At 50.6% G+C, this 16,768-nt stretch overlaps 1 protein-coding gene across 1 annotated transcript; it reads right to left on the bottom strand.

The window, feature by feature from the left end:
- Positions 1 to 34: 34 nt before the first annotated feature.
- On the bottom strand, positions 35 to 15,767 carry LOC104122135 (aquaporin-7). The gene is made up of 7 exons (XM_035889862.1): positions 15,444 to 15,767; positions 11,168 to 11,294; positions 7,879 to 8,005; positions 5,473 to 5,610; positions 4,625 to 4,743; positions 2,658 to 2,875; positions 35 to 1,772 (listed from the first exon to the last, which is right to left on the bottom strand). The coding sequence occupies exons 1-7, from the start codon at positions 15,548 to 15,550 to the stop codon at positions 1,613 to 1,615; spliced, it is 996 nt and encodes a 331-aa protein (XP_035745755.1). The 5' UTR covers positions 15,551 to 15,767; the 3' UTR covers positions 35 to 1,612.
- Positions 15,768 to 16,768: the final 1,001 nt, after the last annotated feature.

The raw sequence follows: 16,768 nt of genomic DNA, 5'->3' as shown, positions 1-16,768 counted from the left end.
TAAGAGCAGGGTGCAGGCTGGATTGTTTGGGGTTATTTTAATGCAGTGGAAAATCTCTCACTGTGAAGGGACGGGTTACAGTGTCTTTTAGCTAGTCCCATCTTGTACAACTCTGAGGTTACCGCTTTAGTTCACGTAGACCAAAAGACTCAGCCGTGTGACAGCTCTTCCACTTCTGTCCTGCACTCACTCTTCAGAAACTCTGCAGCCATCAGCCCTGGCCCTGGCATGCTGTACTGGCTCCCAGCACTGCCCGGCGCCCACTCTCAAGTGCGGTCACTGCATTGCCTGGCAGCTGCCCTCTGCCACCCCCAAACGAGAGTAAATCCTTTAATGCTCCTCAGCCCTCTTAAGCTGATGTGCGTCTTGTGCTGGGTGAAGATCCACTGTAGCTGGTCTACTAATGCAAGGTCAGCTCTAATGAGGAAGCAGAGATGTCAGTACCTACCACCCCACCCCATGCCACAGTAATACATTAGAAATCCTTTTAATAGTGGGATATGAATGATCATTAAAGCCAGTAAACCACTTTCTGGAAATCTGTGCAGTAGTGATGTTCAGTCACTTCTTGTTCTCGGAGACCCTCTGTTGTGTGTTCATGTTGCCCAGCCCTGGGACTGCAGTCTTGACATACGTACCGTACTTGCTTAAGCACTTTCTAGAAAAGGTAAGACTGTTGTCACCCCCCTGGGAACAGACAGCTTCTGATACTGTTTACTCTTAATCCGATGGTACCTCACACTTGTAAGGCTGTTGCAGGCCCACTATCCTCATTCAGATGGATGTGGCAGAATTCCTGCAGGAGCAGGGCAGCCTCTTCCCACGTTCTCGTGCATTCAGAATGGGAAAAATATTGGGGTTTTTGTTTGAGCATTTGGGGATGCTGTCACAGAAGTTGTCTGAATCCTTTCATATGGTAGTTAATATCTAATCCTGTCAGTAACACACATGGTTCCATGACGCCAACGTGTTCCAGCAGAGCTGTACCAGAGTTCAGGAGACCCTGTAGCATGGTGTACTAATTTTTTGGTGCTTTCTGAATGTTCAGATCAAAAAGCAAAAAACAAGCATGGGAAAAAAAAAATTAGGTTCTGGCTTCTATTTCAGACTGTCCTTGCTCTTCTCTTCTCTGAACTCTGCCAAACTATGTGTTTGTTAGGGTGGCAGATTAGCAAATGAAAGCAAACCCAGGCCTCTGATCCATCAGCGTAGTATCTATCTCTTACCAAAGAATATTCCAGATCAAAATTTCTTTAATTGTTTCTGCCACTGTTGGATCCTGTATTTTGATTTCTATGAACATACCATTATCTGGAGTCTTGCAGCTCTGCTCTTCTCCAGAATTTGATGATTATTTTTTTTTTTTGGTACCTTTTTACACAGAGAGATTGAACAATTTCTTTGGGTCACAGACAGGTCTAGCCTTAGCCAGGTCTGCCCAGTGTCTCAAAAGCCCGGTTTGTCTGGTTAAGAAGAGTAGGTTTATTGAAGACTAGTCTGTCTATTGAAGCTGCGCTTGGGCAGCACCATTGCACATGGTTACCCCTAGCTTGTCAGTCTGTACATCCACATAGGCTTTGCTGTCAGGCCCTTTCCTCAGAGCCTGTGGCCATCACAGCGTAGAAGTCTCCACCACTGGCTGTCCTTTCACATTTCCACTTTCCAGGACAGGTTGGTTGTGAAAATCAATGAAGAGCTTGTGGATTAAAACACCAGCAAGACTTCCCAGAATCGGAGCTGTGACTGGGACCCACCACCAGTAATGTCCAGCCCTAAAATGAAATGCAGAAGAGGCAGCCAGTGAGCCAGACGAACGGCTGCCCGGCCGCCGCACGGCGCAGGGTGAGGTGAGCTGAGCCTGCTGGGGCAGCAGTGAGCTGTGTCAGCAGAGGTGTCTTGTCCCACTTCACATGCTGGGCCCTACAACTGGCTTAGACAAGTTCTCTATCCACCAGCATAATTGCTGGAGGGAGGGTCATTTTCCTCATCACCCTGGGAAAGTGGCTCAGCACTGTCTGCAGGTTTCTTGTTCTCCTACAGAAATAGTCTGTGTGATCCTGATAAATGGTGACTGTCAAACAGACAGACAGGCACACCTTTTCCCTCCCCATTTCCCAATAACATCTGCACCTCTACCAAAATAAATATCTCAAAGATATTTTCCGGAAATTTAATGAAAATGAGCAGTGGGGACAGGAGACTCTGCTAATGCCCAATGCCCTCACCATGGGAAAAGCCATAGCATGGCACCATCTCACCAGATAGCAGAAGGCAGGGTTTCGTCTCCAGATTCAGGCATCTAAGTTTAGGAGAGCCATACAGCAATCCAGCTGTAAGTGCCTGCTTTCAGGAGAGCTGAATTGCTCTCTGGCTCTCCAGTCACTGCAGTAACCAGCTAGATCTCCAGCTAACAGGTAGTCAGTTTGGTGCCCAAATTGAGGTATCTGAACATCAAGATGAGTCCCATGCTGGAGAATTATGTACCCCAGATTTTGTGTACATAATGCACAGGGCTCCTCTATGCACAACCCTTGCTCTTTGAGAATGGAGAATGCACTCTGCAGCGATACCATCACTTGGTCTTCATGACCATTTTACCTTGTGCTTATCTCCTCTCCCTGCGAGCTGAGCATGTGAAAGCAAAACAGGTCACTCACGTGAAGACGTCCATTCCCCAGCCAGCAATTGCTGTGAAGACCCTGGGGGGCAGGTCCCGAGAGGGGTTCATGGCATAGCCTGTGTTCATCCCCATCCCCAGGCCGATGCCCAGGACCAGGATACCCGTGAGCAGAGCCTGCGTGCCTTTTAGTGCTCCATTGTTTTTCTCATCGTGGATAATCAGAATGCCCAGGAGCAACATTATCGTTGCCGTAAACTGCGGAAGCAGGAAAGGGAGAATAAGTCAGAAGAGACAATGGGGAAGGCAGAAGGATCCTGCTCAGCAGAGAGGAAGAGATTTCCCAGAATGGAAGAGCAAGTGAGATTCATGATCTGATCGAGTCAAGAATGTAACCCCGATGTTATTCCCTCCTCACAGGTGGACTGAAGAAAGTCTTCATTCACTTCCCAGCAAAAATGTCTCCACCTCATCACCAAAAATGCTCTAGGACTGATACAAACTTCTTAGCACTGTCCTCTCCCTCCACCTTTCAAGTTAGGGACATGGGTTATTTTAAGTACATTTTGTCTGACAGAGGCAGAGCCATAAAAAACTGCTAACGAGACAAATCTGATCCTCCCTAGAGGAAGTGATGTTTTATATAGCCTGTTGCATTAGCCCTTTCAGGACTAAAAGCAGATACCAGATTCTCATCTGGAAAACTGAATCTCCCGTCTGTGACAGTACATAGCTGGCACTTGTAGATCTACACTGCCCAAGACATCATGAACTGTGGTTTGAACAGAGGTGATGACTCCTGCCTCTCTGCTTCAGAAAATGCAGCTGAAGAGCCTTGGACTGCTTGCAGAGATGCCAGCAAAAGCAGAAACTCTGCAGCTCTTGGCAATGCACTGTCACTGTCATTTGCTTTGCTGTGCAGCGAGGACACTGCATGCTCCACAGGAGGCTGAGTGACCAGGTGCCCACCTGTAGGGTCTCCAGCTCTCACTGTCCTCCTCATGCCCAGGCAAGTGTTTTGTCAGCTCAGAGATGAAAGCACAGGCTTCCTCAGATTTGAATTGGAAGTGAATCTTCCTTCTCCGGTGTCCCAGTGCTCCACATCCCCTGAAGCATCCCCTTCCTATTTCTGGGCATCTAGACATTGTGTTGTATGCTGGGAATCAACCGTACACAGTCTGAATTGGACTGTTCAAACTCTAGAGGTTCGATCCAGACAGGCTGTGTTCACGTGAAGACAGTCTCAGGCCCTCTGTGCCAGTGAGGTGCAGCCAGCAGAGCTGCCTGGGAGCATGGAGCAGGTGTAGGATCCAAAAAGGGGAAGGACAGTTCAGGGAACTGCCCAGAGCCCAGAGGACATAGTTCCTGATACAGCTCAGCTTCTCACTTCCCACTGCTTGGGCAGGGTGTTTGGAGGGCCCTCGGACCAAGCTGCAGAGCAGCCTACAGATGTTACCCTTGAGGCTTGCTCAGCCATCAAGGTGCCTTGGATCCTAACTGTCAGGCATCTGCCTGGATGGTGGGCTCCTTGGAGTAGATGTTGTGATTGTGTCTACGCGTGTAGGGCTGTAGGTCCCCTGTAGCAGATCTGCAGCAGCACCTGATACCACTCACCTTATAGAATCATAGAATGGTTTGGGTTGGAAGGGACCCCTAGAGGTCATCCAGCCCAACCCCCCTGCAGGAGCAGGGACACCTTTAACTCAATCAGGTTGCTCAGAGCCTCGTCCAACCTGGCCTGGAATGTTCCCAGGGATGGGGCCTCCACCACCTCTCTGGGCAACCCGTTCCAGTGTTTCACCACCCTCATTGTAAAGAATTTCTTCCTTATAGCCAGCCTAAATCAACCCTGCTTTAGTTTAAAACCATGACCCCTTGTCCTGTCACAGCTGGCCCTGCTAAAAAGATTGTCCCCATCTTTGCTGTAGGTTCCCTTTAAGTACTGAAAGGCCGCAATCAGGTCTCCCCTCAGCCTTCTCCAAGCACACCACCTCAGTCCCCACTGACCTCTGTGAGGAAGCCCCCCAGAAAGGATACATAGGGAGCGGGGTAAGTGGAGAAGATTGACGCCGTGGCAGTGGGTCCTGTCACTGTAAAGTTCCCCTTGGTGTAGTCGTACAGAGCATCTAGGAGAAATGGGAATCATGGGAGTTAGCACAGAGTTCATCTCACATGGCAGGTACACAAGTCCACCCATTGCAGCCAACACGGACACCAAGGGGAAGAGAGGCAATGGGAGGTGACACACCCTTCACAGGCATGATCTCACCTGTATCTGTCACCTGCAGACTTTGGTCTGAAGTTACTTTCTTACGCCTACCAGCTCCCTGTCCCTGCTCCAGGAGCCTGGGGCGGGCTGGATGCTCTGGATGCACTGGATGCCTCCATCCCTCTGCCCCTCAGAGACTGAGACGTGCTGGAGCCATGCTGGTGGTGAGTCCTCTGCTCACAACTCAAAACCACAGATGACTGCTGTCCTGTTTTGCACAGACCAGCAGAGTCGCCCAGAGCTCCAGCTGTACCTAATACCTGGTAGTCCATCTAATTCAAGCCCCTTCCTCCCTGGAAACAAAATGCTGACAAAATGCAGCTACTGGCCTTGAGTTGAGGGCAGGTTTTAACTGGAATGCCCTGAGAAAAACGAGCTGTGTTCTCCAGGAACTGCACATCCTTCCCAGAGATACCTGAGCCCTGCTGTGGCCTTGAGCTATGAAGGTCTGTCCCACAAGCCAGGAGCTCGCCCTCCTCACCCAGACATCATGCTGGGTACTGTAAAAGGAAATATTTCTGACAAACTATGAGTTAAGACTGAAATGGTGCCCACAGCAACCCCTGCGATAAAGACACAACCATACCATAGTAGAGGCCAAAGACAGTGGCTGCTGCTGTAAAGGAGCCCAAGAACTGGCCGATGAGGTAAGCTGGGAGCTTTCTCCAGGGGAGGTTTCCTAAAATGCAGTGTGTGAAGGTGATGGCAGCATTCAGATGAGCTCCTGCAAAATCACGGCAAAACAGAGTGGACTTAACCCTGATGCAGCTGTTTTGGAGCACGCCCCACGCCCCACAGTAACCACCCAGACCTTGCTCCACACCACCAAGACTCTCCCAGGGCAGGGTCTCCCTCCTGCACAGACTCAGAACTGACCCATTTTCCCTGGGCATGTGAATGATTCAGGGCAGAAAGGTCCTAGCTTTGGTCCTCTAAAAATTAGACAACCTCTGCTTTGCTCTCTGCAGACCACAGGCTGCCTCAGTCATCTCACTGGTCAGAGACACCTCCCTAGGCACAGCATAAGTTTCCTTCTGTATGGGCTTCTCTCTATTCAACTTAAAGGGAGCCCAGAACTTAGACTCACCACCCACCTTTTACATGGCTACAGGTTGATGAGGCAGGTTTTGTCCCAGACAATCTGATAGACAAGGAGGGCCTCATCCTGGCAGAGCTGAGCACCCCAGTGGATGGGAGCTGAGGGCCCTCAGCACATCTGGCAGGCAAGGCATGAGACGCTGAGGAAACAAACTGCAAAAGCAACCACCGATGCCTCATATCTTCATGTCTGCAAAGCAAATCCTACACAGGGCCATGGGCAGGGACCCAGGTGAGCTCTTAGATGTCACTGCTTGGAGAAGGGGCTACCGGGGTGGTCAGTCCTGGCCAGACTGACTGACTGGTTGCTTCCACTAGGGTAGAGCAGACCCTGTCCCTTCCTCACAGAGTTTTTAGTCTCGAACTGCATTTCCTTACATCTTTTAGTACATGGCTTTCATACAGTGCAAGACCAGTTTTCCGTTGTGAGGGGACGCTTTCTATGGAGGAGTTTGGGATCACAGTGGTGGTTTTGGAGAAAGACTAAGTGGCTCCAGGTTTGGCGCCCTCAGTGCAAACCACGTATGTTCTCCAGGCCTTATGTCCCCACGAGTCCAAAGGAAATATTTGCTTTTTCCTGCCTAGTAGGTGTAAACTTTGGGGGTTAGTAACTGCTCCATCCTCAGTGGCCTTTTTCTACTCCAGACTCAGAAAGGGGTAAGAGCCAGACACACATCACCTCCTCAAAGTACAGGACAGAGTGAAGTGAAAGTGCATGTACCGCCTGCTACAGTCCCACCACCACAACTGAAATGGAGGGAGAACCCTTTTTCTTCGATCCTCTGATCCTTTGCAGGCATGACCAGCCATTTCAGAGATCACAAGAAACATCTTCTGACACAAGTGAAGCCAAATCACAGTGCCAAGAAGCCCTGAAGCTGGCTCCAGAGCTAGCCTGTTGCTGGCTTAGCTGAGACCCCTCCTCCTACCTCCCAGCCCTCAGCAGATCAGCTCCATCTCAAATGTCAGCTGGGACTGCAGGGATCTTTCCTCAGCCCACTTTGCCCAGGATGTCTCCACCAGCTCCAAAAGGGCAGGGAGACCAAAAGCTGACCACTCGCATGGAAAAATTTTCCCTTCCAAGCCAGCCCCAGCCCTGGGCATCTCTCTGCTCCAACAGTTCAAGAACAAGGACTTGCTTTAATTTTCTGCCCTCTAGAGCTCTTAATCTCTTGGTGCAAATGAATGCATAGATTGCACAAGGCAAAGGTAATGTGCTGTCATGTGAGAGATACCACCCCATGGCCCTGAAAAACACCACCTTCTGAGTTCGCGTGGGACGTGTGTGCATGGGTGTGGATGATAAGGAGAACGTTTGCATACCATTCCTTGTTGCAACATCAGCAGTAAGCTATCCTTTGCAATAAATTATTTACTTCCCCATGGGTTAGATTGGCCCCATGTTTTAAAAACTCCTTGGGCCATGATGGCATATCCCAAGCACCTAACGGGGGCACTGCTGAAACCTGGCTCCAATGGCCACAATGGGAGGGGATGGCCGAACCTCCAACACTTTCCCTGTCCTGCTTGCCCCTGTCTCAGCTCAGGGCACATGTTTGGGGTCAGCATACTGTAGCTGTGCTGAGCCTGCCTTGTCCCCTGCTTCTCCTGATCTTGCCGCACTGTCACAACTCCTTGGCTTGACCTCAGACCTTCCCCTCCCACCCCCGCAGACTTGGCTGTGATTACAGGTCACAAGGCTGACCATGGTTACGGTCACCAGACCTGCTGATCTTCTTGCTTGGGGACCCTAGGACTGCCTTTTTTTCTGGTGAGAGCACTGCCCTGCTTTGCCGTGCCATCACCCACCCCTCCACAGCACGCTCCTGCTGCCTCCCACACATGTGGCCTTTGCGGGACATAGAGATGTCTTGTGCTCAAGCGTCCTGCTCACCAGAGATTCCTCCAGCCGCATGGATGCCCAGGGTAACACCAATGCCAAATCCCAAATTGATACTCAGATGCTGCCCAAATTCTCCTCTTCCTAATACCACTTGCGCCACAGAAGACAAGCCAAAGACCTAGTGCATGGAAAAAGAGAAAGGAGTGTTAAAAGTAGTGTTGTTGCTGTGGTGAACTGAGCTTCTTTGCTACTTTTTCTGCAATACTAGTAACTTTCCAAAGACACAAAGACGCTAAGGTCTTTGGCCCATGGTCAGGAGATGAAGAGAGAATCATCCTCCTCTCCAAAAATTAGAAGGCTAACCAGATTATTCCTTATTGGTGACCATCGCACTGAACTAGACACTCTGGTCTGGGTTGGGTACAAGGGAGACAAACCCCAGGCACCCACGGCAAGCTCCTGGGCTTGGTCGGGATCCCTCACACTGCCATGGCAAGGGCATCTGTGCCTGAAGCCAGGGACGTGAGCCAGGGGACTGTCACCACAGACTGCCACGGAGGCAGTGCCCAAGCCAGATGGAAGGAAGGTTGACAAATTCTTGTTGCCTTTCTTTTCCCAGTGTGAAATTTATTGACTAAAAATGTAGTTTTGGGCAGCACGTAGCCAAAGTCCACTTTAATTTTGGTAACTTATTCCAGAAAAAAACAAGGAAGGAAATCCTGGTTTGACTTTTCATTTCAACACATATACATTCAGTTTGAAAACAGACAAAGTTTCAATATTTTTTTAGTGACTACAGGGGAACTGGGAAAAAAATTAAAAAGAAAAGTAAACACTCTCTAGTGGAAAAGTCATATTCAAGAAATTGCTCTAGCTTGAAAGTAAATTCTACTTAACTTTTTTAATGTGGCCAGAGGGTGGAAAAATCAGTTCTTTGAGCAGCTCTTACACTGAAATCTGGAGGACAAAGCTTCTCTTGAGGTCTCTGCCTCGCAAACCACTTAGGGTTTTGGAGATTGTATCCTGCTCCTTGGACTGCACTGATGTTTATCCAGGGTGACATGTCCCTCCAAGACAAAACAGTCAGTGTGTTCTCCAGCATCTAAACTGCTCTGGCCTGTCCTGTTTTGACTTGGATCTTTCTGGCTGCTCTGCCTAGATCCAAATTTTATCTCATGCATCTACTCTCCCTTTTCCCTTCCAGACATCACTGAAATCCCCTGTTCCCCAGAGACACTGTTCTTATCTCTCTTGTATACACAGACCACAGTCTGTGCTCTGCATGGAGCTACAGCCTGCGTGGTATGAGCCCTTCTCTCAGCAAAAGCCCCAAAAAGCAGTGCCTGGGATGCCCCCCAGCATCTGCAATGCCCCTATAAAAACCTTCCCTACTCATCTCTGAGCTTTTCCAAAGCCGGATCCAAGAGAAGCCAAATGCATAAAGCACAGGTTTTTCAGGACAGAGGTGCAGGGCAGGAGACATGGCTGTTGCAGCTGAACAGCACTATCCTCAGAAAAACACAGGACAGGCCAGAGAATCTGCTTTTCAGCACAGATCCAAATGTCTGGTCTCTTCTTCTATTCTCACAGTCCCAAAATAGCCTCTTTGTTTCCTACCTCCCTACTCCTTTTCCTGTTTACTCCCACTGCCTGGTTCCCTCTTTTACGAACATTACCTGTCCATTAAAGCAAGAATGCTATCATCCAAAAAACAGCCATCCAGGCTCCCTGGAGATGCATCCAGCACATTCCAGTGGCAGTAAGAGCCAGGGGGCTGCTAAAGAGTTGGATGCTGGATGCTATGTTCGGATGCTGGATGCTGTTTGCAGCCAGGCCTTGATGGGGGTCTGTGTGCAGTGTCCCTCCTCCTCCCCTATTCCCTCGTGGAGATCAGTGAGGGAAGAGCCAACTGAAGCTGCAGGCTCCAAAATCTGCCTTGGACTGTCAGAGTTCACACAAAAGTCTCCTTCTCATGCTGCTGCCCAGAGACAGCCCTGGCAGGACACCCCTGAACTTGATCCTTATTACCTGGAAACTTCCACCACCAAAAAACAAAGGGAATGGAAAAGGAAAATGGTTTGCTCAGCTCCTGCTGAGGAGTCACAGATGCCTATACTCTGACTCCCATTGCATGCAAAACTACCTGTGAGGTCGGGAGTGAACTTCAAGGAGCTGGATGTGCCATAAGATGCAACAAAAAGCAAGCACCCTCTGCACGTGCAGTTGTTCCGCTTGAAAATACGCATCTTTATCTGAACAGACAGCTGTGTCAAAAGGTCCTTATGCTTACACAGATATCGTCCTCCTGCGCAAATCTCCAAGTACAAGTTATTTGGGTTATCCCCAGCCCTTCCATGTTAGCCGCTGTCCGGTCCAAAGCATCTCTCTCAGCCCAGCAGCGCTTGCAAGCTAAGTCCAGGGGTAGTTAGTTGGCACAGACAGCTACTGGACCTTTTCAGAGGGAGGATCTCATTTTTTTGTCTTGGTCCAACACACAAAGGCTCTGGTTCTGGTGGGCACCTCACCCTCACCAGGGATCAATTCTGACTGCAAAGCCTTCCTCTCCCCAAACGCCTCCAAAGCAGCCCGAGAGCGCGAAACTGCTTCGATTTCTCTGCGTGAAACAGATCCTTTGGGCAACGGGGGAGTTTCTGTATCATTTGGATAAGCCCAATTAATTTGCCGGAATAAGAAAAACAAACGTGAAATCCTGGCATGCTTTACATGCAGTAATTACATTTCTTAATTGTGGGTTGTGGCTCCAGAGTTTCACAGGCGTTCATTACCCTGGCAACCCCATGAGGAAGATGAATGCATGCTATGCTCATTTCAGCAAGGCTGTTGGTGGTAGAGGAGTCAGGGCCTGCTTCCCAAACCTGTGCAGGACCCCCCCAGCCACAACATCACCTCTGGCACAGGAGAAAGAAAAGCCTCAATTCACTGTATGGCATCTTTCAGGGGGTTTGGCACAAGCATTGCGTTGCCCTGTCTGACCAGACACCACTCTTTGGTTTCATTGCCAGACCCTTCCTTGTTTCTCTCCTGGAATAGAACTGAAGGAGCGGCTCATCCCCACCTGCTTCACCCTCTCCCGGCACTCACCTCCCACCCTCCACATTGCTTTTTTCCTCCAGAAGGTTTTTTCCTCCAGATGGTCTACCTGATGGGAAGCTGGCACCCCACCAAAGCAGAGGGGTGAGCGGTAGCAAGCAGCTGCTGAGCAACCATGAGGATGTGGTAGGAAACCACTGATGTTACAAATTGCTGCTGCAGATGCTTACCCCCTCACCTGCACATGCACACACACAGACACACACGCCTGGGCCCGTCTCCTCCTTACCATGAGGATGAACATCCCCAGTGCTTCTGCCAGCAGCTCCCTGACGGTGCTGCTGCGAATCGTGAGCGCCTTCTGAAACTTCTCAAGCATTTTGCTCTCCGTCTCCAGCCTGCAGCCACGGGAGCTCCTGTTGTGACAGCACACTTCATTGCGCTGAGCTAAGTTGCCCTTTGAAACTTGGCACCCTCCCTTCACCCCCCAGACACCTTCATTCATTTGGTTAACAATGAACAAGCCAATAAGGTAACAGCTAGCTTGAAAGTCTTCCCACACACACATGCCATCTTTTTAAAACGGTATGGTAAGGATGCAATACTTCTGCTACCGGGGCATTGCAAACACTGTGCCTCTGCCCAGGAGCAACCTATCTCCAGAGCGGTGGAGCTGTGGATAGCCTTCGTGTGCTCCTAAAGCCTGTCTTTCTCCCTAACCTTTTCCACAGGAACTGAACAGGAAGTTTGTTTCTGCTATGTGTTGTAACTCACTGGCTGGTGGTGTGGAGACATTTTTTTTTGTTAACAGGTAGGATTAGGACCATTTGCCTGTGCTTTGCAGGACTATTTGGATGCCCAGCCTGCAGTGAGGATGCTCTGCCTGGAGCTGATGTGCCCACTGCCTGCAGCTGGGCAGAGCGCCATGCCTTGGGCATTGCTTCGGGTTGAATATTTGCTTTTGCAGAATTGCACCTGTGTCCACAGCTCCCCTGACACTAGTGGAGAGCCTCCCCACCACCCTCCAGTCTGTCCTCTTGCATGGAGCAAGGAGAGACCAGTCTTGGCAATGGTCTCTAGAGACCTTCAATCTCATCTGGTGGCCAGAGCAGAGCCCTCACTGCCCTGATTCCTCTTCCACCTCCTGATTCCCTCTGCTCATCTCCCTGCTCACCAGGTGCTCTTACCTCTCCTCTGTGGAAATGTTTCAATACCTTTGCCTAACTACTGAAAAACTTAAACCCACTGAACACTCACAACATTTTTCTGCAAGCCTTGCCTGGTTCTTTGTGGGTTTTCTTCACCTTCCTCTCAACCCGCTGCAGCTTCTCAGCGTGGCTCTGGGTGGGACATGGTGCACAGCCCTGGGGAGGTCACCAGCAGCTGCCCCGAGGGGACGCAGCGCTCTGCTCACACTGGCCCCCGTCTTGCCTCTCTCTGCACTACTGCAATGCAAAAGTTCAGGAGCTTTTCTTTCACTCAGAGGACACTGAGCAGCTGTCTGGAATAACCTGGGAAGATGTTTCTCCTCTCTTCCATAGATTATTGTTTACCTGGTGGCAGGGAAGGGTTTAATGGACTGGGTTAAGCCCTCCTCCAGAGACAGATTAGCTATTGACCTCAGTGAACACCTGGCTAAATACGCAGTAATTTACTAGTCTGTCTCTGATACTAAGGACCATCTAATTGTGACAGATGATGATCACACTGCTGGCAAGGGTGTTCCTGCAGCATTTCTCTAGGTGGGAAAGTTTTTTTGTCCTGTGAATCTGTAAGTCATGCTGTGGCACAGAAAAAGTGGCTGATAAATCTTTCCAGGTCACTTCATTCTCTGACATGCAAATGCCTATTGGTGGAGCACACAAACATGGGCATTCGAGCACCAGGTCAGGGTGGGGGCAAGAGCCTCAAGTTTCTTCTAGACATGGTAATTTCCAGCTGGCATGGTCCTGGCACCAGCGGGTTTTGGAGATCTCACAGCCTTCCTCAGATGGGCAAGGTGTGAGTGGGTCAGTATCCCCCACAACTGGACCTACAACTTCATTTTTCACCCCTAGATCTCAGGGAGCCTTCCAAGTGGATTACTCCCCTGCAGGCAAACAAGAAAGTTGTCCTGTCTCTGAAAAGCTTTGTCTCCTACATTCAGGCTTTAACTACAGGCATCTCCATATTCTAATTTGGGCTGAAAAATTGACAGGTATATTCTGGGAACACCAAGCTCCCATCAACTTGCAGTCTTCTCAGGGAAAAAGGCAATCCCAGTGTGCAATAGAGATCTTTGGTTTGGTGATAATATTTGCAGCATAATCCCTGATATTACCACCAAATTCCATAAAACTCCATCATGCTTCTAGAACAGCATCATAGATCACTGGATGTGCCTCTTGCCGCTGCTTGTCCTTTTACACAGATCGTTCCACAAGATGGCACTGAGACATTAATTTCTCCCTTAAAAGTGTTCAGATGGGTTCCTCTGCTGGCCGCTGAAAATGTGAGAACGCTTCCATTTTAGGGCTGCTCTGGGCATTTTTATACATTAAAGAAAGGTGGTCTGCCAAGTTCAAGGACTGTAACAACAACAAAAAAGACCTTTCCGTGAGCCCTATGGGGCAGAGCGCCACAGCTCTGACAGCACGCAAATCTGAAGTGTCTGAGGCTGCCCCTGTCCCCCTTTCCTTTATAATCAGCAGAGAAAAACAGGCAGCCCCAAAGGGCAGTTCGTCCCCATCTAGAATAAGCATCTGAGGCCAGACCTATGAGTCACGCTGGATGCTGGCAGTTTCCCTCCAGTGTCTGTACCAGGAGGTGCACACCTACGTGGAGGCATCTATCACCAGGTCAGCTGGGCTGCCCTTCCTCCCTGCATCCAGATGTGGTGAGCTTGAGTGAGTGCAAACTACCATGTGAATCAGCCAAGGGCTGGAGCGCAAAGATCTGCCAGTTGCCCAGCATGACCTATTGTTATGCTCAATCCCACGCCAGAGCAGGTACATTGCGAAGTGTCTGCAGCTGTGGTTGTGTCTGTGCCGCAGCAGATACGCCTCTGAAGGGATTGTGGGCCAAGGATAAGTCTACACTTGTAGAAGGTATCCTTGGAAGCATCTGTGGTCATGGATAAGCCCATGCTGCAGCAAGTACACCTTGAAACATCAGTGGCTGTGTTTGAGGTTATGCTGGAGCACCTGGAAGCATGTGGCCATGGATAAGTCCACAACAGAGCAGGTACAACCCTGGAGGGACTGCAGCCATATTTGTGTGGTTTCACTTACCTACAGGGCTGACCAGGACTTCTGGGGTCACCAAATACAGTCCCCTACTGGCATAAGCAGCCACACCACAATCCTTTCATGACCAGGCCACTCTCCATTTTAGGGGTAAGTGGGTTTTGCCCCAAATCCTCATGCTGAAAGCCTGTTACCAGAACTTGATGCTCTGGAGATCAGAGACTTTCTTTTAATTTCCAGCCAAATTCTCAAAGCCGTTTGTTCGCGTGCCAGCATTACCCCATCACAGGCATGAGTTAATTCATTTCTTACAGGTGTTATGCCATAAAGTTTTCCTGTAAGGTTTCTTAGAAGAGCGCTACCTTCTCACCCTTAGCTTTGCACTGCCTCCTGATGTTTACCTTGACTTGCTCACAGGTTGAAACTTCACTCAACATTGACCCTACAACGATTTTACCGTATTTTCCACCACACATTAAGCAACCACCTGCTAAAGCAAACCTGTCTCTTCCCTAAGGCAGGTGCACTTTCAGCACTAGTAATAAAGGCCTCAGCTTGGAGAGGAAAATTCTGGCAGTCAAGGCCCACTAACTGTGCTGGTGTTGATACCCACGGTACTGAAGAGCCAGGGGAACAACCCCCCTGGGTCCTGCTGGAGCAGCCCCGGGAAGGATGAGCACCCAGAGACTCCAGGGCAGTCATGCTTCTGCAAGGAATAACTTCTCTCACTCAGTCTGACAGCACGCATGTTTCCTCTGCACCCAGGAGCTCATTTATCTCTTAATTACGCTAATCAACAGCTGGAATGTTGCCACTCCATTAGCTTCAGCCCTGCTGGTGGAGCATTAACTTCTCCCCAGAGGATGGGAGGAGTGTGAGCGGACAGCACAGCGGAGGAGCTCCTCACCGTGGATGAGGATGGCTTGCTCCTCCACCAGACCGAATGAACGTGGCACCCAAGAAATCTCCAGGCCCCTTTAGGAAGCGAGGCCAGATCAGAGAGACTAGTACAGCACTGGTATGACCTTATCTGTCCAGGACAGACCCCGCTTGATGTACTCTATAGCACCCACACCCCGTGGTTTTACATCTAACACTCATGGTCTATCTCCTCCTCGCCTTTATGGATGGCAGGCACTGAGAGAGTCACAGACGCCCCAGATATTTGTCTCTCAGCAGATGGCTTTGCTCTTCCTAGTGTTACCCAGCTCCCTGTTCCCAGGACTCCATCCTCCATGGCCTTTCAGTTCACCCTGCACACCACCACCCCTGGCCCTGAAGCTGGCCAAAGGCATGTCACCCACACCAGCTCCTTTCCAGTGAAACCAGGCTAGCACTTACCATTCCAGGCAGAAGTGGGAGCTGGAGGGACCAACAGGGGGATGTGGTGGCATGATGGTGGGATCCTGCCCTGTTTCACAGCACTCCGCTTTGTTCCTGAGGGCCATGGTTCCTCCCGGCCCCAGACGGCTAAATCTTGCTCAGCCAGAGGTAATCCACGACGTGGTGGTGTCAGCAGGAGGGGAATTACATGGCTTTTATTGGGCTTTAGTGGGAGAGCAGGGCTATCCAAGAGGGGATCACCTGGGGCAGTGCTGGCCCCATTGTTGGGCAACAGAGCAGAGGGCACCTGGGTTCCCCTGGCCAGGGACCTACCCCCACCCCCGGCTGGGCCACCCTCCCCTCCTGCCCTCTGCCTGGCTTTCCAGACGGCATCGGGTCATTTTTACATGCAGCAAAAGGTGACGGTTTCTGAGGCAGCTCACTGGCTTCCAGCTGGGCAAAGTCCTGGAAAGCCTCCCTCGTGCACGTTTATAGGGCATTCAACAGAGAGAGAAACAGAGGCAGAGGGGCACCTCAGGTCCCACAAGAGACTTGGGGTACCTGTGGGATTTCCACCAAGGCCCTGCCAGCTCCTTGCCTGCTGTTATCCCCCATCCCCTGCCCCATCCCTGACCCATGAGCATCTTGTTCTCCTGACCTGCTCAGGGCCAGTCTCCCACCGCGCCCCTGTCTGGGGGAGCATCCCCTACCTACCCCCCACTGTGGCACTCCCCCAGGCCCAGAGAGAGAGAAGTGGGCTCTGCAGATGCCAGTGCTCCCACCACGCTTCGAGCTGCCTGCTTAGGTCTGCTTTCAATCCGCAGATAAGGCAAAAGCCAGGGAAACCACAGGGCTCACAGGACATCGTCACCCTGGAGATAAGAGAAGTCAGGCTTTCTCCTGGAGGAGTGTGAATACCAGCACTCTGAAAGGAGAGATTAAAGGGGAGAGGCTGCAGGCTGGGGGGAGGTCACTGGCTGAGCAAAATGAGATCCTGAAGCTGCAGAGTCTGGTGGAGCCAGCACGCTGATCTGAACATTTCCCTGCCTCTGACCACACCCAAGAGACAGCAGAGCAGCTGTGTCCTCCCCTCGGGACTCAACAAGTTCGCTCTTACAGATGGTACCACCAACAAAACACCTCATGCTTCAGTTCATGCCACCTCCTTTGCCTTATTCCTCCCCTAGATGTTCTGGTCCCAGAGAGCCTGCAGGACCCACCAGCCCAACATCCCCCTAAGCAGCACCAAAAAGGCATGAACCTGTGATAACAGACCCCAAGAGCAAAACCAGAGCAGGGGGTGATGGCATGAACACAGCCATGCCTGCTCCCTCTGCGCTGCT

This window comes from Egretta garzetta, unplaced genomic scaffold, assembly GCF_000687185.1.
Source record: "Egretta garzetta isolate BGI_Z169 unplaced genomic scaffold, ASM68718v1 scaffold702, whole genome shotgun sequence".
Taxonomy (NCBI): Eukaryota; Metazoa; Chordata; class Aves; order Pelecaniformes; family Ardeidae; genus Egretta; species Egretta garzetta.
This window is presented reverse-complemented; position numbering and strand designations above follow the sequence as displayed.